Source organism: Phyllobates terribilis, unplaced genomic scaffold, assembly GCF_046119375.1.
Source record: "Phyllobates terribilis strain yellow unplaced genomic scaffold, ASM4611937v1 Scaffold_9__5_contigs__length_417890890, whole genome shotgun sequence".
Lineage (NCBI taxonomy): Eukaryota > Metazoa > Chordata > Amphibia > Anura > Dendrobatidae > Phyllobates > Phyllobates terribilis.
In genome coordinates, this window is record NW_027362769.1 from 78,003,837 (window position 1) to 78,030,235 (window position 26,399).

Consider the following 26,399-nt stretch of genomic DNA (forward strand, 5'->3'; position numbering starts at 1 on the left):
AAAAATCATCAATGGAAATCAAATTTATTAATCAATGGAGGCCTGGATTTGGAGTCACCCCCAAAATTAAAGTGGAAAAACACACTACAGGCTGGTCCAACTTTGATGTAATGTCCTTAAAACAAGTCCAAATGAGGTTCAGAATTGTGTGTGGCCTCCACATGCCTGTATAACCTCCCTACAACGCCTGGGCATGCTCCTGATGAGGTTGCGGATGGTCTCCTGTGGGATCTCCTCATAGACCTGGACTAAAACATCCGCCAACTCCTTGACAGTCAGTACTGGATGGAGTGAGACATGATGTCCCAGATGTGCTCAATCGGATTCAGGTCTGGGGAACGGGCGGGCCAGTCCATAGCTTCAATGCCTTCATCTTGCAGGAACTGCTGACACACTCCAGCCACATGAGGTCTGGCATTGTCCTGCATTAGGAGGAACCCAGGGCCAACTGCACCAGCATATGGCCTCACAAGGGGTCTGAGGATCTCATCTCGGTACCTAATGGCAGCCAGGCTACCTCTAGCGAGCACATGGAGGGCTGTACGGCCCTCCAAAGAAATGCCACCCACACCATTACTGACCCACTGCCAAACCGGTCATGCTGAAGGATGTTGCTGGCAGCTCTCCATGGCGTCTCTAGACTCTGTCACGTCTGTCACATGACATGTGCTCAGTGTGAACCTGCTTTCATCTGTGAAGAGCACAGGACGCCAGTGGCGACTTTGCCAATCCTGGTGTTCTGTGGCAAGTGCCAAGCGTTCTGCACTGTGTTGGGCTGTGAGCACAACCCCTTTCTGTGGACGTCGGGCCCTCATACCACCCTCATGGAGTCGGTTTCTAACAGTTTGTGCAGACACATGCACATTTGTGGCCTGCTGTAGGTCATTTTGCAGGGCTCTGGCAGTGCTCCTCCTGTTCCTCCTTGCACAAAGGTGGAGGTAGCGGTCCTGCTGTTGTGTTGTTGCCCTCCTACGGCCCCTCCACGTCTCCTGGTGTACTGGCTTGTCTCCTGGTAGCGCCTCCAGCCTCTGGACACTACGCTGACAGACACAGCAAACCTTCTTGCCACAGCTTACATTGATGTGCCATCCTGGATGAGCTGCACTATCTAAGCAACTTCTGTGGGTTGTAGAGTCCGTCTCATGCTACCATGATTGTGAAAGCAAAACCAACATTCAAAAGTGAACAAAACATCAGCCAGAAAGCATTGGTACTGAGATGTGGTCTGTGGTTCCCACCTGCAGAACCACTCCTTTATTGAGGGTGTCTTGATAATTGCCAATAATTTCCATCTATTCTCTATTCCATTTGCACAACAGCATGTGAAATTGATTGTCAATCAGTGTTGCTTCCTAAGTGGACAGTTTGATTTCCCAGAAGTTTGATTTACTTGGAGTTATATTCTGTTGTTTAAGATTTCCCTTTATTTTTTTGAACAGTGTATGTTAAAGGCGCACTCTTTTGACATATATCAGAACTAGAGATGAGTGAACCCGAACTTAAAAGTTTGTGGTTCATTCTGGACAGTTAGTGTCTGGTGCTAAACGCCGAACATGGACTTCTCCCAGACGTCCGTTGCAATGGAGACAAAAGAGAGAGAATGAGAGAGAATTTTTTAGCTCCAAAGTTCGGGTCCCCATTGTTTTCAATGGGTTTCAGGTTCTGGCTCAACTTCGGGGACAATTCTGGTACCCAAACCGAACTTTGGAATAAAGTTTGGGTCAGGTACCAGAACCCGAACTTCCACGGGTCCTCTCATACTTAATCAGAACTATTATAGGCTATGGGCATATTGGCTATATAAATCAGCAGCATTTCTTAGGATACATGGCAATTCTACACCACAATTCCAAAGTTGTAGACAAAGCATTAAAAAGGGGTTTCCAGCTATAAAAAAAAACCCTAAAAATAAACTATAAAATAAAAAAGAAGTTATATTCATCATACTGATCTCCTGCGACTCTTTTTTCTTAGGCCACGTCCATACATTCAGTATTTGGTCAGTATTTTACATCAGTATTTGTAAGCCAAAATCAGGAGTGGAACAATCAGAGTAAAGTATAATAGAAACACGTCACCACTTCTGTATTTTTTCGCACACTCCTGATTTTGGCTTACAAATACTGATGTAAAATACTGACCAAATACTGAACATGTGAACGTGGCTAATGCTTACAGTCCCCTGATAACATTTCTTGTTCCCCCTAAATAATCCCATGCTATCTACCACATGACCACTGCAGCCAGTTGCTAGATGTCATGTAATTAGCTGGATGCAGTAGAAAGTCTACAGAGTGAAGCAGGAGCCTGGGTTGCGGTGGAACCAAAATGATGAGTATCGATGAGATGAGTTTCACTTTTTTCTACTCTAAGCTTTTTCAGGAGGCTTTATTTCTGGGTAGAAAAAGTTATTAGGCAGTTTTTTATTACCATTGTGAACCATTTTGTGTCCATTGTGTCTGCAATTTCCTTAAATCCTTATATTGCTGGTCTTTTCCGCCTACATATATATTTATTTCTAACTGTTCCTAGCGTTTTCTCTTATAAAGTATTATGTTCAGATCCATTTGTGTATGTAATTTTAACATCAGCTACAAGACTATATTTTGCTTGGTGAAGTCTTTTAGATAAAAACAACTCAGAAATATATGAAGAATAGTGTTATTCTTCCTGCAGTAACATTTATTACCAATGTATATCAAGTGTCTTCTAAGTAAAAGGCACAGATTACATTTAACCCATGTAAATTCTTAGGGAAGCAGGGTATTCTTTTAAATCCTTTTATATTAAATATTCTCTTCTTTCAGTCATGATAAAGCTTCAGCAAACAAGCAAAACATAATTACGCAAAATGCATTTCCTTTGGTAAATGGCATTGAATGGATTACCTTAAAATACAAAACCTTTTCCCTTATTGACTGGTTCATATGTGAATTCCATTATACTAAACATTAATCAAGTTTCTCAGGTTTGAATCAATCCATCTGTCTAGTCGTGTAAATAGATCTATCCTATTTTTTTAAACAAGGCTTTTATTAAATGTGGTCATTGTTGCTGCCTTTTCCGGACACTGTCTTACTGTCCTGTGTCTGTAGATATCAAGTCAGTAAATACTATGCAATTCAATTGTCACTAGAATTAACATTTTCTGACATTTTGGCCACTAGCACATTTACTGCTCCAACTGCTTCTTGGCTGCAAAGGTGATATTACTAAACTGATATGTCTACCCTTACAGTTCCACAAATTTAATTAAAGGGGTTGTCTGATATCTAAAATGCTCTTTTTAATCATCTATTTTTAACCTCTAATCACTTAACCACTTTTGTAATTTGCTTTATTTTTAAATACCTTATTTTGCTAATCCTCACATGCTTTTTTTAATGTCACTTCCTGTGACTTTTCATTTGAGGGGAGTCTCAAACAAGACGTCATCAAGACGATGGCCTTGCTTCCTTTTATCACTTCTCCTTTAACAAGATGTCACTAGTGGGCTGTACTGCGGTCACTTACCAGAGTTTCTTTCATCGCCGCCCTCTAATGACATCCAGAATCAATTGTGGTGATAGATGCTGTGGGAGAGGTGACTGCAGTGCCGGCATTCTTCTTCTGTCAACTCTGGCCCACAGCTTGTCTAACTGAAACAGGATGTAATCAGGAGGACTGTAATAGAAGTAGGGTAAGTGACACTGGCACCTCCCCCTGATGATTCATTTCATGGCAGTGATAGAAGCTGTGGGGCTGCTTCCCTTTACCAAAACCCCTTTAAGGAATTACAATATCTCACTAACAAAGGGCTGCGTAGGGTACTGTGGGGCCATCTTACTGTGTTGGGGTCACTGTGGGCCATTGTACTGTCTTTGGGCACTGTGGAGGTATCATATTTTGCAGGGAGGTACTGTAAGGTCATCATACTGTCCATGTGGAGGGTACTGTGGAGGAATTCACTGTGGGGGGTATCATACTGTATTTGGTTGCACTTTTGTTGGCATCATACTTTATTTAGTCCATGGAAGGGGTATCTTAGTGCATAGGAACACTAAGGTTCTTCAATAGGAGCAAAATTACTTTGTAAGAGCTGCAAAGTTGTGAGATATGCTCTTCTGTAACATGCCAAATTTTTTTTAAGGTGAGGGTAAGGGGTCCAAATAGAACTTTTGCCATGGGCCACCAAAATTTCTTTGTACACCCCTGACCATAACATCCTAATAGGGTTAAGTTCAGGACTCTGACTTAGCCATTCCAAAACACAAAACTTCTTTATCAACCATTCTTCAGTCAATTTACTTGTGTGCTTTGGGTCTTTGGATTGTCTTATATCACTCAATATTCTTCAACATGACGTTATTTACTGCTGCCCTTATGTTCTCTTGTAAAATGTTTTCGTATGTCTTTGACATAATTGTTCCCTAGATGACTGCAAGGCAACCAGGCCCTGAGGCAGCAAAGCAGCCCAGAAGAATGTTGCTCCCTTCTCCATTCTTCACAGTTGGGAAGACGTTTAGTTTTGGTGTTGGTGTGTTGTCTACTTTTCTTCCAAGCCATAACATTGTGCGTTTGTGCTAAAAAGTTTCACTTTTACATGGGATGTGAACTGCTCCATAATACAGACCTGTAGTGACTTTTTTTATTCTATGGTACTGATAACAGAGGTCTTTGTGAAAAAAATACATTTTTTGTAGCAGAATGGAAAAAATCTTTTTATATGTGTTGGGAAATGCAACCATGAAGGAAAACAGAATTATTGGATTAATATTTGACAAGATTTTTTTTTGCCCAAGACAGCCTAGATGTTTTAGTAAGTCGCCAAGTACAACTTAAATCCCAGAGCTTACAAAAATGTCATCTGCTTTATGCTGTAGAACAATTTAGATATAAACCAGGAGATAAGTCCAAGAGGAGATTAGTCAACACGAGTGCTAAAATTGCTCATTGATTTTCAGCCTTTTTATTGCAAAATATTTCAAGTGGCTCACAAACCTTTGCTCTGCTTGCAGTGTTGTTTCAAGTTTTGATCTTTCTTGGGGATTTGAGAAATGTCTTACACTTTGCAAAAACTACTGTAGTGGTACTCAATAAGGAAACTTGTATATACGTACATTATACCTCGACCCCATTAACTGTTATATCATAAATGGTGGTAATACATCAGAGTGTGTGCCCATTCAATTTTAAATTTGTGTATGGATCTATTTTATTATTGGTTGCATTGGATTTGTAGAATAATAAAGTGAACTATTTTTAATGTACTGTACGGAGTGGTATAGACTCTTATTGTATAGGAATTGCTAGTAGTTTTGGGAAAGTCATACCTAATAATTAGTAATTAGGCCATATTGTAAGTTTGCTTTTATAATATATCATAGTAGAAAATAATAATAATAATTTTTATTTATATAGCACCATCATATTCCGCAGCACTTTACAATTAAGCGGGGACATGTACAGACAATAAATTCAATATAATTTAAGACAGTTTAAACCCGGGGTCCTCAAACTTTTTAAACAGGGGGCCAGTTCACGGTCCCTCAGACCATTGGAGGGCCGGAATATAGTTTTTAAAAAAAAACTATGAACAAATTACAATGCACACTGCACATATCTTATTTTGTAGTAAAAAAAAAACAATACAGGAGCAAATACAATATTTAAAATGAAGAACAAGTAAAGTTAAATCAACCGGTATTTCAATAGGCAGGTAAATGTCCCCAATAGGCAGCATCGGTCCTCAATAGGCAGGTAAATGTCCCCAATAGGCAGGTAAATATCCCCAATAGGCAGCATAGGTCCCCAATAGGCAGGTAAATGTACCCAATAGGCAGCATAGGTCCCCAATAGGCAGGTAAATGTCCCCAATAGGCAGGTAAATGTCCCCAATAGGCAGCATCGGTCCTCAATAGGCAGGTAAATGTTCCCAATAGGCAGCATAGGTCCCCAATAGGCAGGTAAATATCCCCAATAGGCAGGTAAATATCCCCAATAGGCAGCATAGGTCCTCAATGGGCAGGTAAATGTTCCCAATAGGCAGGCTGTTTCCCCCTTATAATGCCATATGCAGGCTGTTCCACCCCTTATAATGCCCCATGCAGGCTGTTCCCCCCTTATAATGCCCCTATGATGGATGCCACCCCCATATAATGCCCCATGCAGCATGTCACCCCCCCATATAATGCCCCATGCAGCATGTCACCCCCCCATATTATGCCCCATGCAGCATGACACCCCCCCCCCCTCATATTATGCCCCATGCAGGATGTCCCTTTCCCCCCATATAATGCCCCATGCAGGATGTCACCCCCCATATAATGCCCCATGCAGGATGTCCCCCCCCATATAATGCCCAATGCAGCATGTCACCCCCCCCATATAATGCCCCATGCAGCATGTCACTCCCCCATATAATGCCCCATGCAGGATGTCACCCCCCATATAATGCCCCATGCAGGATGTCACCCCCCATATAATGCCCCATGCAGCATGTCACTCCCCCATATAATGCCCCATGCAGCATGTCACTCCCCCATATAATGCCCCATGCAGCATGTCACCCCCCCATATAATGCCCCATGCAGGATATCACTCCCCTGTCTTTATAATGCCCCATGCAGCATGTCACCCCCCCATATAATGCCCCATGCAGCATGTCACCCCCCCATATCATGCCCCATGCAGGATGTCATTCCCCCATATTATACCCCTTGCAGGATGTCAACCCCCCATATAATGACCTATGCCTCCATACATTAAAAAAAAAAAATATCCAATATTCACCTCACTTCTCACTTGCTGCCACTGCTCTACTCTGGTCTGGACTCCAGCGTCGTGGCGGCGGCGTCCCGCTCTGCGCTGCCTGTGACTGCACTCGGGAGGGCGCGATGTAAAGACGTCACCGCACCCTCTGACCTGAGACGTCACAGGAAGCGCAGAGCAGGAAGACAGCGGATTTGCAGAGGCACGGGGAGAGGTAAGTATCTGCCTGCCGGGGCCCTGAGCAAGCGGGGAAGAAGGGCGGGCGCTGACTCCGCTCCCCTCTCCTCTGCCCATAGCCCGGGGGGCCGGATAAAAGTCCTCCGCAGGCCGCATGTGGCCCGCGGGCCGTAGTTTGAGGGCCCCTGGTTTAAACAGTTACATTAGGAGTGAGGGTCCTGCTCGCAAGCTTACATTCTACAAGGAAATGGGGGGACACAATAGGTAAAAAGTGCTTGTTATTTCAGGTCTGGTAATTATAATAAATAGGGATTTTCATATAAATTAGCATGAGCCGGTCATCAGCCAGTATGTTTAAGTGCAATACTCAAGTATCGAGTGCAGATATGTACTGCTCAACAAAATATTATATATTGATCTGCTTTGGCTAAGCAAAATTCACAATACTAAGCACAAGGTTTCGGTGCATCTCCCGACTGGCCCAGTTATCGTGGCAGCGATTGTTACCATACACAGCTACATCTATACAGGTTAGAGACCCCCTGAGAGGTTCACTGTGATGTGGCAGTGTGCTTATACATTCTAAATGTTATCTAAGAACCTCATATTCAAATTTGAATAATTTGCTTAGTTGCAGTAGATTAATGTATTGCATTTGGATCTGCTGTCAATGTCTTTTTTTCTGCTGATCTGAGCCACTGAGAGAGTGTGCACTGTCACTGTGCACAATGCACATTGCGCAGGGACTAGCCCAGCCCCTGAAACGAGTGTCACTGAGGACACTTTGTTTCAGGGAGAGGGCATGGACTGCAGTAGTTTCCGGAGCCTTTGTCCCCTGATGATGCTTCATTTGAGTATCCCAGCGTGCACTAGGATTCTCAATTGAAGCTTCATCAAAAAAAGTAGTGAAAAAAAAAGCAGGTAGTGTAGTTAGGGAAACATAAGGAATTTTTAATTTAAGTATAATAGAAAATAGTTTAGCTTATTACCTTAAATACATTTAGGATGAAAATTACTTTGTATGTTGGACCATCCCTTTAATGATATGCAAATTATGAAAATTTTCAAAACACCTCAGTATATTCAGTGTCAACTATAAGTGCCAAGCACAGAAATACATGCACTTGCACATATTAGCATGTTATTAGTGGGGCCATTAATTTTTTTTGAGGAATTTTACCTTGGGTAGTCGGTGGATATTAGCAGCTTTGATGTTCACCTTGCACAGCACACACAGAGAAGAGGAGATCTCTCTCCCCTTATCTCCCTGTAGCACACCGTTAGAAACAGGGGCATGGGTGGAATACCAAACATTGCAGCTACACTTACAAGAGCCTTCAGCAACACTGTCTGAGTGTGTATCTGCTTCTCCCAATCCCCCTGTTATGATACTGGCGTAGTACTGCTGGAAACCAGTGGCCGAAGGAGCACGAGCAGGAACAGCAAGCGATAGTAGAAGTTCTTGGAGTTAGCAAAGGAGTTGTAGAAAACAATCTGTAGATAGGTGAGAACAGTCTGGGTAAGAATGTTCAGGAGCTGGAGACTGGAAACTAGGCTAACAGCTAGACACAATACTCAAACTATGAGTGAGAAATGCATGTGGCTTTAAATAGGCCCTAACAGGAAACAAGATGGATTCCACAGGTTCAGAATCTGCCATCTTAGCAAAGGACAATTGCAGAACACAGCAGCAGCCTCCAGTGGTAAGGAATGGGATTGCAACACAATTATTAAGGTGAACAATAGCAGCCACTAGTGGTCAAACTGTAGAAGGACAACAGGAATTCTGACACCCCCCTCTAAAACCTTCTATTGTGAGAAAGTAGCCTGATTCCTTAGTGAGCTAAAAGTCTGTCTAATCTCTCAGACTGGGTTTACCAATAAATTTAGAATGAATGATGAGTTCTGTAGGCAAGGGGAGGAAACAAAATCACTTATTCTATGGACTTATGCAAAGTTTGTTGAAACTACTGTCCCCATTTATGTGTTTTCCTGGAACACCAAAATAAGAATCAGTAGTCTTGTAAGGCTGAAAATGCTCTTTAATACACAGGCTATTTTGATGCAGTTTGAGGTTCTATTTTTTGAACCTAAGCAATGCAACATATCTTTTGAATTTGCTTCTAGCCATCGCTTAAAAAACTGCCACAAAGACTGCATATATGATTCCAGCCCAAGGAAAACTGCCACAGGTAGTGAACATAATGGACAGCAATGTAAAAATGACACTGGTGTACAAATGTTCAGTCTTTTGTTACTTATTTTAATCGCTTCAAGGTTTGGGAACTGTGAAGTAGTTAAACGAAGTAGCATGTTCATTCCTCAGGCGGCTTCCGCTAGGGAACCACTCACTAGTTATAGTTCAAATTACAGAAAAAAACATCCCAGTGTACTCCACTGTCTTGAAAACATCATTAGTAAAAAAACAAAAAGCAAAAAAACATCATTAGGACATACCCTAAGATTTTTCAAAATGAAACTCACATAGACAACCATTACTATACTCGTAAACTCATCAAGATTCAGACATTTACTTATTGTGTTGTAACTCATAGGTGGCACTAGTTTTCTTCATTTTGGAGGAATTTCATTGTACTTTTGCTTGCAAAAAACACATCTATTTTTTCATATTTATTTCACTTCTTGTGAACATTTCTAAATATTTTTAATGCTAACTGAATAAAAGCAAAACAAGCAGCACCTTGACAAACATAAAACCTAGGAGTGTGTTCAACCTTTTAACATTTGTAAAAATGTAATTTCCTTCCCTGACAATGTGGTAACTGTACAACAAAAGACAATGTAAGTGAGTAGCAAGTTCTTTCCTTGCATATAATACTCTGTCACTCCTGTAATATTCTTTCTGGAATAGTTTATATAGGTCAAGGCATGTGGTGGATCAGCTATTTAATCACAGACGTGATCTGAAGAATGTTTATAGCAGTGTACACAGAGATGAACAAAGCAAAAAGAACTCTTATAATCAAATACAAGAATTGCAGCTTGATGCCTGCAATAGTTTCAGCGCATCATAATGTGCACAGGCAAGAAATAATCATCAAGTTAGTGTCAACATTCATTAACTTGTATCCCTATTTAAAAGTAAATGATTCTGAAGTTGTTTTTTATTCAATGTTTATTGGATTTTAGGAATTAGGATACAGAGGAAATAATCACAAAACATGTAAAAAGTAACAATAAAAATAGAAAATGTGTATACCGCAAGTACAGATAGAGGAGGACTTAGGGAGATATTGGAGGTGGGAAGGAGGGTAATTGTCGTGAGTGGGGAAAGTTAATTTCCCAACCATAAAAGACCTCAGTTCATTTTGGGAGCATAGAAAGAGACAGCTAAAATGCAGTCTTGTAACAGCAGATATCCAAGGCCCCCTTTCTCCAAGACCTGACCGTTGAGGTTAAGGTCGATAAAGTGGAGAGAGTCCTATTATTATTCAGAATGGTATTTAATCCAGAGATACAATATTTTTAAGTAAGTTTCATGTTTTTTGTTTGACCAGCTCATAACTTCTACAAATCTATAGAGCTATAAATTCTATGAACCTATACTGTAATTCTATGAACTGTAGGCAAGCAGCTGGCAGAATCGTGGATGGGAGGTGTGTATCACCGTCGTGGCTAGCCTCTGGGATATGAAACCTGGTAAGCAGACCCCAGCACTGATAGGTGCTGAGAGGGTTAATAAGACCAATATTGGTTAAGGTTTTGGGAACGACTAGAAGAGATGGGCGGGACTTGACGTTCCCACCCTCCAATCCAACAACAGTGGCAGCTCATATTGAAAGGGAAGCAAATCTCCTCATAAGTGCCTGGAAGTTGAGGTGGAAACACCTGTAATACTTTTGTCTGAGACTGAGAGTGAAGGTGAAAGACTTGGTATATTTTACTCATTCTCTGCCAGAGGCTGAAAGAGCAAAACTGAGATTTCAACGGGTGAAACCATACCTTCTATGCGACTGCTTATTATTATGTTATTCGCTTTTTGTTGTAGAAATGAGTGTTGTACTTTCTTTTGGAAGTTTATGGACTCAATAATGTTTACACAAGAAACAGTTTGCTTGTGTGAACGCTGCCAACTGCCAAATAGTGGATCCCTACAATGGCAATAGATCTGATTGACTTTAGGCCTTATCCACGTACGTGAAAATCAATGCAGGGATGCCCTCCTCCCATGTGACTTGGGATATACATTACTTGTGGCCACGTGATTTCCACCAAAAGGTCCACTAAGGTGATACTGTGTGTTTCCCATCACAGACATATATGCATAACATGCCTTAATCATGATTATCATCTATTTTCTATGTAAAGTTGCAGTAACACCATTATATTAGCGAAATATCCACAGCAAGTTAAGCCCCCGTCACACTAAGCGAGATCACTAGCGAGATCGCTGCTGAGTCACAAGTTTTGTGATGCAACAGCGACCTCCGTAGCGATCTCGCTACATTTGACACTTAGCAGCTACCAGGCCCCTGCTGTGAGGTTGCTGGTCGTGTCGGAATGGTCTGGACATTTCTTTGATCGTTGAGGTCCCGCTGCGTAGCATGCATCAGTGTGTTTGACACCTTACCAACGACCTTGTTAACGACTCAGACACAGAAACACATAGGCGTGCATCGTTTTACAGATCGTTACGGGTCGCTGCATCGCTGCTGCGTCGTTGGGAAGATCTGACTGTTTAACATCTCACCAGCGACCAGATAGCGACGCAGCAACGATCCCTGCCAGGTCGTATCGTTGTCGGGATCGCTGTAGCGTCGCTAAGTGTGACGGGGCCTTTATACTATACCACAGCGCTGTTATCACAGACTTTATTTTATGACTATTTTCTCTGCCTTGCTCTGCAGTCTGGTGAGATATTCTGATTTAATCTTTGATTCCGATTTATTCGTTGATTCTTGTGCTTCATCCAATTCTGGTTCTGTTCTATATACACTCTTTTCTCTTCTGGATGATGTGATCGGCATAACACATAGCAACAAGCTATGAAAACATATAAGATACACCATGCTTTATACCGTACCATGTTATTAGAAGAATACTCAGCCTTTCTATTCAATATTCTAAGTTACACTAAGTGACTCTATGTAATAGTAATGTACTTTTATTTTCATTGCTCTGCTGCATCCTAAACCAATTTTTCATTATGTCCTTTCATTTCTTTGTATCTTATGCAAACCATGTATATATTCATGTTTGTTATGCCTTATATGTTCAATTTTTGATTATTATTTTGTTTTCTTTTGTATGTTCCAGTATCTTACAATGGACTAATTTTAGACCAAAACGTCATATAATTTTTACAGTGGCTTGATTTTCCAAATAAAAAGACTTGTTTATTTGCATTTACCCTGGATTGCCTAGTTCTTTGTTATTATTACCCTGTAGTATGTCATTGTAACCAGCAAAAACAAGTCTTCTTAAATGCATTTCCCAATCTTTAGTGACATTTTCCTTTTGCATTGAATTTTCATTAGTTCCCACTTTTGTGTTGGAAAAAAAAACACTTCCAGGAAAGTTGGGAAGGAAAATTAAAATCTTGCTAAAGCATTCAGTCAGTCAGAGGAAAGTTATAGGCACATATTGCCCATGAAACATTATCTAGAGTCACTTTTTTGATCTTCCATGATGTGTCACTACTCCAATATAACAGTTTTATTGTAAAAATGAAAAAGAAAACCACGTTCGCATGTTCAGTATTTATATCAGTATTTGTAAGACAAAACCAGAAGTGGAACAATCAGAGGAAAAGTATAATAGAAACACGTCACCACTTCTGAATTTTTTACCCACTCCTGGTTTTGGCTTACAAATACTGATGTAAAAAACGTAACAAATACTCAACATGTGCACATGGCCTAATAGTTACCATACTTTATTTGTAAATACTATTTTATCGGTATCCTCTAAAAGCATCTTGGATTGTTCAGCAAGGCTTTGTGGATTACATCTTGTTTAGTTGTGCAGCTGTGATAAACCAGGTTGGGAGTAACGGTTATTTGATGCTTGCGCCTCACTAGAGATAATACATCACCCTTTCCCAAAACAACAGTCCCAGTTAAGATACATTATTTTCTCTCCATGATCATCTTCTTTTAAATACTGTGAGTTACACCTCAGTGGAGACAAGAGTAATGGTCACTTCTTTAAAGCTGCATAGTCCAGTTCGTAAATATTTTAACTTGACATGCTCCTATGTGCTGTTCAATGAAGATATAACTTCAGATGTTCTGACATAAAGAAGATGTTTTGATATCTAGAGAATTAATTCAGTGCAGCATCGATCTGTATCAAGTTCCATGAGCTGCAAGCTATATCTAAAAAAAATATACTATCATTCTCCATATCTGAAAATACAAGTTATGCATTTATGGGAATATACTGGGTCGCTGTCCAATACAGAATGGAACCCACATTGCAAGAGTTCAGGGTATACCTTTATTCGAGGTCTTCAAACCACAAACCGGTCTTCGGCTTCTAATGCGTAGTTGAAAACCGGTTTGGCTTTGAAGACTTCGACTAAAGGTATCCACTGAATTCTTGCTTTGTGGGTTCTTTTCTGCATCGGACAGCACACCAGCATATTCCCACAACACATAATCTCTATTTCCATTTAACCCGCGCATGGTGCACCGAACAGGTAGGAATTGGTGCTGCCTCCTTCTCCATAAGTCAGTGTGTGCATTCTCTCCCACCAACACAGAACTACTGCTCCCTACCACAGCGCCACCATAACTTATTTTTCTATGTTCTACATATCTGATTATTTAACTAAACCCCTGCTTGTATAATCCTAGGGATTTAGCAACACTCTGTAAGTGCTAAGACATATGCAAACAATTGGTCAATTTATGAGACCCCACCAGCCGCGATATGTTGTGCCTTTCTTTGATGGGTGACCATAAACCTCATATTTATTAAACATGCCTCTCCAGGGCTAAAAGCCTACAAATTTTAAGGGCAGGTAGGATACTGCACTAATTAAAAACAGCCTTAGACTGATGGTTGGAGTGCTCAAGCCAAATTTGGAGTCAGACACCACCTCCAATAGTATATTACAAAAAACTGACCAGCACCTCCAAACAGTATAAAGCAAGTGTGAACAAGTGCAAGCTGCTATGACTGCATTAACGAATACAGCAGCCTCTGTAAGCGCTAAAATGTATGCAAACATGTAATATATTAACTTTGTACTACATTGTTGCTATATAGGATATACTTATAAAAATGAAGATACTTAGCACATGAATTGGCCAATTCATGAGAGCCCATCAGCCGCAACTAGGTGAGCTTTCTTTGATGGAAACCTAAGCCTAATATTTATAAAACTACAGTTCAGTTTTGTAGTATACAATTGGAGGTGGTGACTGCCTCCATACCTAGCAGAGCTCCTCCCATCAGCCTAAGGCTGTTTTTAATTACTGATGGATCCTATCTGCCCTCTAAGTTTGTAGCCTTGTAGCCCAGGAGAGGCATGTTTATTAAATTAAATAATTCAGAGATAGATCATGTATGACTGGTTCAGAAAGATTGAACTTGAGGAACCTATGTCTTTTTTTAAGCCCATTGTCATGGCTTGTCTCTGGGACTCGGTCTTGTGATCTCTGCCTGTTGGTCGGTTTCCCTCCCTGTTGGACCACAGTCTGTGTTTTCTCTGTCCAATTGCTGATAATACTCTTCTGTTTGTTTTGCTTTGCTGTGGTGCTTCGATGCAGGAGTTTTCAATTCCTTGTTTTGGTTTGTCTGATCACATCTTGGGAGAGGCTATTTATAATCTCCTGGCACTTGCAGTCTTTGCTGGCTATATTCCAAGTTTGATGATGTTTGGAGACCCGGCTTCGTTGCTAGTGATTATCTTACTTTACTAACCTCTGTTGCTTTTCTTATGGTTTGTTTGTTTGTCTTCCTCGCCAGTTACCTTTGCTTTCTTTTACTTTTAGGATCTGGGAGGTTTTCCACATATTCCATTTGTTGTTTGGCTCTTTTATATTTTCTTCTGTCTTTACTGTGTGTGAACATGTCCTTAGCCTATCTTCTCACCCTTTGTCTGTGTGGACTACTTTCTGTTGTTGTTTTGGAGTACGCACTGTATGTAGTTTAGAATGCAGTTAACAACACTCAGGGTCAGCCACCGTTGAGTGGAGGTACCATTGCGTAATCTTAGGGTGCCAACCTCCGAGGTCAGGCAGGGACAAATCAAGGCCAGGTTTAGGAGTTTCTAGTCTGAATAGGTATCTGTGGTGTGCAGATTTATCATCTTCCCTAGTTTATACAGTACAGACCAAAAGTTTGGACACACCTTCTCATTTAAAGATTTTTCTGTATTTTCATGACTATGAAAATTGTACATTCACACTGAAGGCATCAAAACTATGAATTAACACATGTGGAATTATGTACTTAACAAAAAAGTGTGAAACAATTGAAAATATGTCTTATATTCTAGGTTCTTCAAAGTAGCCACCTTTTGCTTTGATGACTGCTTTGCACACTCTTGGCATTCTCTTGATGAGCTTTAAGAGGTAGTCACCGGAAATGGTTTTCACTTCACAGGTGTGCCCTGTCAGGTTTAATAAGTGGGATTTCTAGCCTTATAAATGGGGATGGGACCATCAGTTGTGTTGTGCATAAGTCAGATGGATACACAACTGATAGTCCTTCTGAATAGACTGTTAGAATTTGTATTATGGCAAGAAAAAAGAAGCTAAGTAAAGAAAAACGAGCAGCCATCATTACTTTAAGAAATGAAGGTCAGTCAGTGCGAAAAATTGGGCAAATTTTGAAAATGTCCCCAAGTGCAGTTGCAAAAACCATCAAGCACTACAAAGAAACTGGCTCACATGAGGGACCGCCCCAGGAAAGGAAGACCAAGAGTCACCTCTGCTTCTGAGGATAAGTTTATCCGAGTCACCAGCCTCAGAAATCGCAGGTTAACAGCAGCTCAGATTAGAGACCAGGTCAATGCCACACAGAGTTCTAGCAGCAGACTCATCTCTTCAACAACTGTTAAGAGGAGACTTTGTGTAGCAGGCCTTCATGGTAAAATAGCTGCTAGGAAAACACTGCTAAGGACAGGCAACAAGCAGAAGAGACTTGTTTGGGCTAAAGAACACAAGGAATGGACATTAGACCAGTGGAAATCTGTGCTTTGGTCTAATGAGTCCAAATTTGAGATATTTGGTTCCAACCACCGTGTCTTTGTGCGACGCAGAAAAGGTGAACGGATGGACTCTACATGCCTGGTTCCCACCATGAGGCATGGAGGAGGAGGTGTGATGTTGTGGGGGTGCTTTGCTGGTGACACTGTTGGGGATTTATTCAAAATTGAAAGCATACTGAACCAGCATGGCTACCACAGCATCTTGCAGCGGCATGCTATTCCATCCGGTTTGCATTTAGTTGGACCATCATTTATTTTTCAACAGGACAATGACCCCAAACACACCTCCAGGCTGTGTAAGGGCTATTTGACCAAGAAGGAGAGTGATAGGGTGCTACGCCAGATGACCTGGCCTCCACAGTCACCAGACCTGAACCCAATCGAGATGGTTTGGGGTGAGCTGGACTGCAGAGTGAAGGCAAAAGGGCCAACAAGTGCTAAGCATCTCTGGGAACTCCTTCAAGATTGTTGGAAGACCATTTACAAATTCTAACAGTCTATTCAGAAGGACTATCAGTTGTGTATCCACCTGACTTATGCACAACACAACTGATAGTCCCATCCCCATTTATAAGGCTAGAAATCCCACTTATTAAATCTGGCAGGGCACACCTGTGAAGTGAAAACCATTTCCGGTGACTACCTCTTAAAGCTCATCAAGAGAATGCCAAGAGTGTGCAAAGCAGTCATCAAAGCAAAAGGTGGCTACTTTGAAGAACCTAGAATATAAGACATATTTTCAGTTGTTTCACACTTTTTTGTTAAGTATATAATTCCACATGTGTTAATTCATAGTTTTGATGCCTTCAGTGGGAATGTACAATTTTCATAGTCATGAAAATACAGAAAAATCTTTAAATGAGAAAGTGTGTCCAAACTTTTGGTCTGTACTGTACATAACCCGTGTGAGTGTGCTTCTACAGTCATAACACCTACAGTGGTGGCCAAAAGTATTGGCACCCCTGCAATTCTGTCAGATAATACTCAGTTTCTTCCTGAAAATGATTGCAATCACAAATTCTTTGGTATTATTATCTTCATTTAATTTGCTTGCAAGGAAAAAACACAAAAGAGAATGAAGCAAAAATCAAATCATTGATCATTTCACACAAAACTCCAAAAATGGGTCAGACAAAAGTATTGGTACCCTCAGCCTAATACTTGGTTGCACAACCTTTAGTCAAAATAACTGCGAACAACCGCTTCCGGTAACCATCAATGAGTTTCTTACAATGTTCTGCTGGAATTGTAGACCATTCTTCTTTGGCATACTGCTCCAGGTCCCTGATATTTGAAGGGTGCCTTCTCCAAACTGCCATTTTGAGATCTCTCCACAGGTGTTCTATGGGATTCAGGTCTGGACTCATTGCTGGCCACCTTAAAAGTCTCCAGTGCTTTCTCTCAAACCATTTTATAGTGCTTTTGGAAGTGTGTTTTGGGTCATTGTCCTGCTGGAAGACCCATGACCTCTGAGGGAGACCCAGCTTTCTCACACTGGGCCCTACATTATGCTGCAAAATTTGTTGGTAGTCTTCAGATTTCATAATGCCATGCACACGGTCAAGCAGTCCAGTGCCAGAGGCAGCAAAGCAACCCCAAAACCTCAGGGAACCTCCGCCATGTTTGACTGTAGGGACCGTGTTCTTTTCTTTGAATTCCTCTTTTTTTTTCCTGTACACTCTATGTTGATGCTTTTTCCCAAAAAGCTCTACTTTTGTCTCATCTGACCAGAGAACATTCTTCAAAAACGTTTTAGGCTTTCTCAGGTAAGTTTCCTTCCTGGGAATCCTACCATACAGTCCCTTTTCATTCAGACGCCGACGGATAGTATGGGTTGACACTGCTGTACCCTCGGACTGCAGGGCAGCTTGAACTTGTTTGGAGGTTAGTCGAGGTTCTTTATCCACCATCCGCACAATCTTGCGTTGAAATCTCTCGTCAATTTTTCTTTTCCGTCCACATCTAGGGAGGTTAGCCACAGTGCCATGGGCTTTAAACTTCTTGATGACACTGCGCACGGAAGACACAGGAACATTCAGGTCTTTGGAGATGGACTTGTAGCCTTGAGATTGCTCATGCTTCCTCACAATTTGGTTTCTCAAGTCCTCAGACAGTTCTTTGGTCTTCTTTCTTTTCTCCATGCTCAATGTGGTACACACAAGGACACAGGACAGAGGTTGAGTCAACTTTAATCCTTGTTACCTGGCTGCAAGTATGATTTAGTTATTGCCAACACCTGTTAGGTGCCACAGGTAAGTTACAGGTCCTGTTAATTACACGAATTAGAGAAGCATCACATGATTTTTCAAACAGTGCCAATACTTTTGTCCACCCCCTTTTTTAGGTTTGGTGTGGAATTGTATCCAATTTGGCTTTAGGACAATTCTTTTTGTGTTTTTTCATTGAAGACAAATTAAATGAAGACAATAACACCAAAGAATTTGTGATTGCAATCATTTTCAGGAAGAAACTGAGTATTATCTGACAGAATTGCAGGGGTGCCAATACTTTTGGCCACCACTGTATATAAGATATCTTAATAAAACTGAAAGTTATCGACAACTAATTGAATTGTTCAATGCCTTGTGCGGTGTTAAAGGGGTTGTGCCGGCTTGGGGTGTAAATCTACAGTACTCTATTTGACTGCAGACTTGTGAATTCTCACAGCATGCATGGTTCTCCAGTGCCGGAAGTAGCAAGCCCGTGACCTCAAGTATGCGATTTGCATACATGCCAGCTAGATGTGCATGTGCTCACTGAATGCAAGCATATTGAGTCAGATGGACACATCTAGTCGAATTGTGTCCGAAAGTATGCAAATCGCATACTTTCCGTATCATGACGGCCCGCTCCCAGCGCCTAAGAATCCTCATATAGAGTGACTGCAGATTTGTACCCCAAGGCCGGTCAACCCCTTTAAGTTTTCTGCATCATGATATTTTTCTCCTTCATGGTATATAGTACTTAATACGTTGTGTGTTGGATTAATAATGTTACATCTGAATGTATCTACCTCAACAATTTGCAGGGATGAAATAAAGGGCTGTAGTGATTACATTTTTCCCCCTTGTCACTCTGGAATGAGTAGGGTGTCAACCCTGCAAATTAATCAAATTAATAACCAGGATTGAATGGTCCTATTGTATAAAGGGAAAGGGCAGTTGAGATGTTGTACACCCCAATACAAAATCTGAAAGCCATACAATCCACACATCATGTTACCCATACTTTTATTCCGAATTGTCTAAAAGTTACTCATTTTATAAGAATTCTAAATGCCGTATTGGATTTATCCAAAAATATTGTACTGAGAGCCTTTCAGCGAAATGTAATATATGTGTATGAATATTTGTGCATTGTCTCTTCCACATGCCACCTGTCAGGGTCTGTCACCTGAGTCCATTTACACATTGGAACATATCTGGACCAGGCTCTTCCTGTTGTGGCAGCTAATTAATCTCACCCAGTTCCTTCTGCCGCCCACTTGTCTGTCCTTTGTGTCAATCACCAGAAGCTGATGCTGTATGCACAGTGTGCTCTGGGTTCCCGTATAGTCTGCCTGCTTCCCTGTTGACATACAAGGGTGTGAGTTATAATTACATCTCATGGCCCTGCAGGAAATTCATCTGGGATGTGTTATTTAAAGCAGGAATATACGTTTCTGCACAGATTGAGTGATAAGCAGCCCTGAGAGAGGGCAACCTGACTATTCGAAATCCGTCTTATGCTGTGCAATAGAATAGTAATTACTTGATATATTGACTTGCAAACTAAGCGCATTATCGCCATGGTTTCCTTGTAGCTCACTTATTAGAGTTTAAGTTCTCTTGTCTATCCAAATGTTCCTCTTGTGTTTTTTTTTTTACTATTCCTTTCTCCATGTTATTCTCTCCATGTTTTGAATACATTAGGGTAATTATGGGAAATCCTGCACTATATACTTAACATTTGGAAAATTTCTTTTGTATTGTAATGCAAATTTCGTAAAGCAAATGAAATTGCTAGTTCTCAACAGCAACGTAAGACTATTTTGAGGGTTGAGTATTCATTGTTTCATCCAGACTCTTGAAATATTAATGGACTGCTTACATTACTGAATTCATAGGAAAGTTATTCATGAAAAGTTCTCCCTAGTTAACTTTTATGAGAGATGGTCATAAAGTAGCCGGCTATTTCTGTTTCTCTTCACAGTGAGAGGTGCAGGTACACCATGAGAGGCCATGTGGATTCTGTGAATAGCATTGAGTTCCTGCCGTATTCCAACATTGTGCTCACTAGCTCTGCTGATAAGACCTTGTCCTTATGGGATGCTAGAATGGTAAGTCAATCATACCTTATGTCTTTCTGGCTCCAAAGCTTGACATTCTACTTATTTTCAGATCGGGTTTCTCAAAATTGTTCAAAATTGACATGATCTATACAGTCAACAACAATTCATTGATATTGTATGATGGATGGAAAGTCTTGGGGTAGTGGAGGAGCCTCTCTTTTTCACTTTTTTTCTGCACTTCTGATAATCCATAAAATATGATACTATTAGCACCGATGAGGTTGTATTGTGATATGCAAAATAAAATTGAAGGGAACCTTTCAGCCTATTCATGCTGCTCAAACTACAGGTAACATGAATCAGAACATGGCTGCACCATTGCAATCAGGCATGTTCTTCTCCGAAACACTCTGATGTTTCAGTGAAAAAATTGTTCTGCCGGGGATCGTAGGCAGAGACGAGACTTCTTTGGCGCCATGCCAATTCTCCCCGCACTGCTCTAATTGATTGACAGGTCTCTCCCTATGTACACACATGGGGGACACCTGTTAATCATTTAGAACGGTGTCGGAAGAGGTTGTCCGGAGGCGGTGCCGGACTAGTCTCATCTCTGCCAATAGTCCCCATCCAGATCTATAAACAATTTTTTCTCTGAAACCCTCCGGTGTGAAAAAACCTTTCTTGGCTGCAATTGTGTAGCCAGGCTTTGATTCATGCTACGAGTGGTTTAGGCAGCATGCATCGACTGACAAGTACTCTTTAAAAAATTTTATTCTAATCAGCCCATTTGAAAGTATAATTTATTATTTATGGATGTTATGTAATGACTGATGAATTGTCAGATGTATATGAGCTAAATGAACTCTGCACTATATTGTTGCTTGTGAATCAAGAGTAAACTTGATGCGTTCGGTTGTCCAATAAAGCCACAAGTACACACATAATTAGTTAATAGCACATTGGCTTGTTCCTAATCTGCATTTGTATAAAATTGTTAATGAAAGCGTTCCTATAGATCTCAAAAACTGGAGGCAACCTCATAGCGGGCGTATGGGTGCAGAGTATTCAGGTGCAGTTTTCAATACTATTGCATGCACAATCAGTTAATTCTATGATATATTGCAAATCTTCCTCCATTTCTGCTTTAACCAGTTTGGATTGTTCATATTGGACATCAGCGGCTCTTGGCACGTTATGTATGTAAAGACATTGCTAGAGTTAAGCCACTGTAATCAATGCTTCCATTGGTGGACAAATGATGTCAAACACTCATTATGGATTTGATGTATAACGCACTGTATGATCACATTTGATTCTTCTTATTACTTACATCGCGGTCTTGTTTTCCTGGTGTAATCCCACTGGGTGAAGATATGAGGCTTATATAAAGGTCAGCATATGGCAGCAGGTCTATTAAACTGTAGACTGCAAGGTGCAACATTCTGTTCATTGGGCAGCAGAAAGAGTCTGTGCATCTGTCTCAGTCTTGGAGAATTTGCTGATCCATGAATATGGAACTATTATATTATTCACAACAATGTTTAGGATAATTTAAGTGAAATCTAAAACCAGCAAAGATCCTAAACCTTACATTTTTCATTTAAGTCCCCAAACTTCTGTTCTAAGGTTAAAAACAGTTGTGTGGGCTCATGAGGTTGTAATAGATAAAAACTGTAGGGAAACAGAGAGCACCAGACCTTAGGGTGATACCTTTATAAAAAGATACAGTAGATCCAGGTAATACGCTCACCTGAGCGAATTCTGCAGGCACAACTCCTGAAAGAGCTCGATATCGGTTACTGCTGCCCGGTGGCTCGGGGATGAACTCCACCAGGATGCTTTGCAAGAAGAGACAAATCACAGTTTTATGCTGCACCTTCTTGAAATAAAGATCCTTGATCCAGTGGTTTTTATTCCCCGACTGGCGTCTATTTCAAGTGTAAAAACCAGCTGTACAGTGCACATAGACACAAAGGGGATGAAATTGGTGAAATGGGTGCTAAAGATAACTGAAGACACACCCAAAGAAAATTTGAAAAAGTGGCAATTTTTCAAATTCTCTGTGGGTGTTTTTTGTCTTTTCTTGCCTATGTGGTTGTAATGTATAATGCTGTAGGGCATTCAGAGATACAAGAGGGTTGGTTGCTACACCAAAAAATCTGTGTTGGTTTGAAAATCAGTGTTGGTTAAGGGGTTTCGCATTTTGATAAATTCAATGGTCAGGGTCTTCCACCTGGTGCTGAATTCATGAAGCTTGATGCCATCAATGACAAGATCTACAGATGTGTCCACCCTTACCTTTCTACAAATTTGGTTAAGGATTCCTTACAATACAAGTTCTACAAGTTCAGTATGTGTAACAGAATAGTATCAGAACTCTTGATAGTCCATAGTGCATATTACAACCATAGGGTATCTACATATAGACATACAGGTATAAGCTTCTCCCGACAGAGTATCGCAAAATTATGTTCATTTTTTTCAAACTCCTCTCAGGATATGTCAAGATAAGATGAAAGATAAGGAAAAAGACATCTGTAAATCCACATCTTATAACCGACAAACTTATAGTCTGTTTCTCCTTGGTAAACAAAGTACATGGTGGTTGTACACTGCATCAGTCTCTGAGTTACAACAAGTGTATTTCACAGTCCGTATATGGACCATAATGCCTGGACTGACTGTGCATCTGCCAAACTTACAGCCTAATAGACACATATAAGGCTTTAACTTTGGGTCATGAGACCTGTGGTCAGTCTATAAATTGTGGTCCGTATACAAACCGTGAAATCTGTCTATCTGAACCTGGCCTTAGAAGAGATCAATGCAGAAAGCTACAGTTGAAACCAGAAGTTTACATACACTATATAAAAAGATATTAACCAAGAATGTCCCACTATAACAAAATGGCACTTCAACAAATATACCAACAGCCTCAGCACCAATAAACTGCTGAGTCCATTAATTAAAAACATCAAGTCTTTATTAACAATCAATTAAAACATATGTAAACATTAAAAAAGCAGAATGACGTATAAGGGTGACGTGGAACATGCTAAATATTTTTATATATATATTGAAGTCTGTAAACGGTACTCTTCAAATCAAGGAATCCTACAACATAGTGGTGAGAATATATACTGAAGGAGAAATAAGCCAATCAAGTATTAAATACATCTTAGTTGTATTGATAAAAGAAACCGATCATAGTCATAAGAACATTTACTGTGGGACCAGTAGTCCAATCAAATAAAGGGTATAAGGTAGTAGAGACGGTATAGGTAGGTTACTTATGCCACTTACTTAACATAATATCCCTCCAATTACTGGTATCAGAATGTGGCCAATGTAAACAAAGTTACTATACACTTAAGCTCTCTAATGCCCAATCACCATAATTGTCCCATTAAAGGCGATCTTGTTGTTGAAGGAAAACATAAGGGATAATGGCAAGAGAAATTACCTAAGATAGGAGACTTCGTGAGGATGCTGTGCCACAGATGTGGTCCACGTCCCCTCACACCGACGCTCGTCTCTTCAAACTTTATCACATATCAAAAGAAGTTAAAATTTCCACATGTTGGCGGTGAGACACTGAGTTTCTCACTGCCAACATGTGGAAATTTTAACTTCTTTTGATATGTAGTAAAGTTTTAAGATTTTTTAACCAGAGGTGCCTCCCCACTTTAAATTTTTTTATGGATTTCTCTGCGGGTTAGTAGCTTTGGATACGGCACTCTTGTGAGATTAAACAGGCATGAAACAATATAGTACGGTGAGATTTTTTTTTCTTTTCCTTAATACAACTAGGTTGATGAAAAAATAAAAAAGTTATGGCTCTTTGAAGAAAAGGATGAAGAAACAAAAACGCAAAGGTGAAAATTGACTGAGTCATTAACCAATAAGCGCAAAATGATGTACGTGTACATCAGCGCTAGGGTCTGCTACTGTTGAGGGGGCTCAGAAACGGAGCTCCCTCTACATGCGGTAGAAGTCACTGCCAATCTTTGAGACTGGAAATTTGAATGAAGCAGTTTCCGATGTGTAAGGGTGCTTTCCCCTTGCGTTTAGGTACCCGTTCAGTGGCCCCATCGGGGCTTACGTTCTAACCCCCAGTAAAACAGTATTCGGACATATGCGCCGACGGGCCATAGACTATAATGGTGCCAACAGAAAAAACTTGTACTCTGTCGTGAATCATTTCGGACTTATACGCTTACTTGAGGCGGACATTCAGATGTAGTAGACCCCATCTGGGTAGGCGTATATGCCCGAAAATGATGCCCGTCAGAGCGCACGTTTGCTCTGCCGGCACCATTATAGTCTATGGCCCTATTGGCACATACGTTCGAATCCCGTTTTGCTGGGAGTTCGGACGTAAGCCACAATCGGGACACTGAACGAGTGCCTAAAACCAATGTGAAAGCACCCTAAGCGAACTAGCTCCCATTGACCTCACGTTACTCGATCTTGATTTATACTACATGCTGCAATACAGCGTGCAATATATAGTGTAAGCGATCAAACAATCCCAGGTGAAGGTGCACTTAGTGGACTTATAAAATAAAGTATAAAATGGAAAAAAAAGGTTAAAAAATATATAAAAATTGGAATCACGCTCTCTTTTTTCCCATTAAAAATTTAGAAATGAAACAAATAAGTCTATGTTTCAACATTTAAAATTAACTCGTACGGTAAATGCTATAAAGAAAAAAAATAAAACGAAATGCAAATATGTGTTATTTTAGTTACCACAGAACATAAAAAAATCAAAAAGCTATTAAAACGTCATATATACCCCAAAGTGGTATCATTGAGACTGTTAGCTCACCATGCAAAAATACAATCTCTCACAATGCTCTCTCCATGGAAAAATAAAAACTCTACAGTCTCCGAAAATGGCACCACAAACCACATTTTTTTTACAAACTTCAGAATTTTTTTTACCATCTAAATAAAAAAAATCTATGGAAATTTACTATTGCCATAATTGTACAGACCTGGAAAATCATGATGACAAGTCATTTTTCTATACATTGAACACCGGAAAAACAAAACCCAAAGAACAATGGTAGAATTGCATTCATCTCATTTGGATTTTTTTTAGTAGATCTTATGGTAAAATATATGATGCCATTCAAAATTACAACTCGTCATTCAAAAAAACAAGCCCTCATTCATATTTGTTGACAGAAAAATAAAAAGGTTATTGCTTTTGGAAGAAGAGGAGAAAAAAAAACTAAAGTTGAAAAATGGTGGCATCATTAAGAGGTTATTGGCGCAAACTTTTAATATATACTACCATTCATATTTTAGATGGGCAGCACAGTGGCCTGGGTTCAAATCACACCAAGGAAACAACTGCAAGGAGTTTGTATGTTCTTCCCGTGTTTGCGTGGGTTTCCTAACGGTATTCCGGTTTTCTCCCACACTCCAAAGACATACTGATAGGGAATGTAGATTGTGAGCCCCAATAGGAGACATACAAATGCACTGCTATGTACACATGCATCTCTATGTATCAGTATCATCTGCCGGTGGGTTCAGAACTTGCATTTCAGCTTCTACTATAGAAAATCCTCCCATTCTTGCCAGTGAAGTCTGTGGCTCATTGCTTTAACTGCTGCCTGCAATTACACAAGTTGTAGGTTTGATTCCCGCGGAGACCAGATCACAAGAATAATAATTACCGTATTTATCAAATTAATGTAAATGTGTGCATAGCCAAGATACTGGCCATGCCCCCGAGGAAGAGGAGATACGGATTGATGAAGACATCAGAGAGAAGACAATCGCATGGAGTGCGTTAAAGTCGGGACAAAGCCCTGACATGACGGGACAGTGGGACTGCACCCTGAAATCGGGACAGTCACGCTGAATCTGGGATGGTTGGAAGCTATGTTGTAATATACGGTGGAATATGATATACGCGAGTAAAATAAATACATATGCTCCATCCTATGTAGAAGAGCATCAGTAAATCTTCTCTAGAAGAATATAGCTGTGTAATATGGAATTTTA

General features: G+C 40.4%; 1 protein-coding gene across 1 annotated transcript in view; it reads left to right on the top strand.

Moving 5' to 3' along the window:
* Positions 1 to 26,399, top strand: part of SPAG16 (sperm associated antigen 16) — a 1,363,505-nt gene that overhangs the window by 770,275 nt on the left and 566,831 nt on the right. The window contains exon 13 of the mRNA XM_073646626.1: positions 20,300 to 20,426. Coding sequence (XP_073502727.1) covers positions 20,300 to 20,426 — 127 coding nt within the window. The remainder of the gene's footprint in view (positions 1 to 20,299; positions 20,427 to 26,399) is intronic.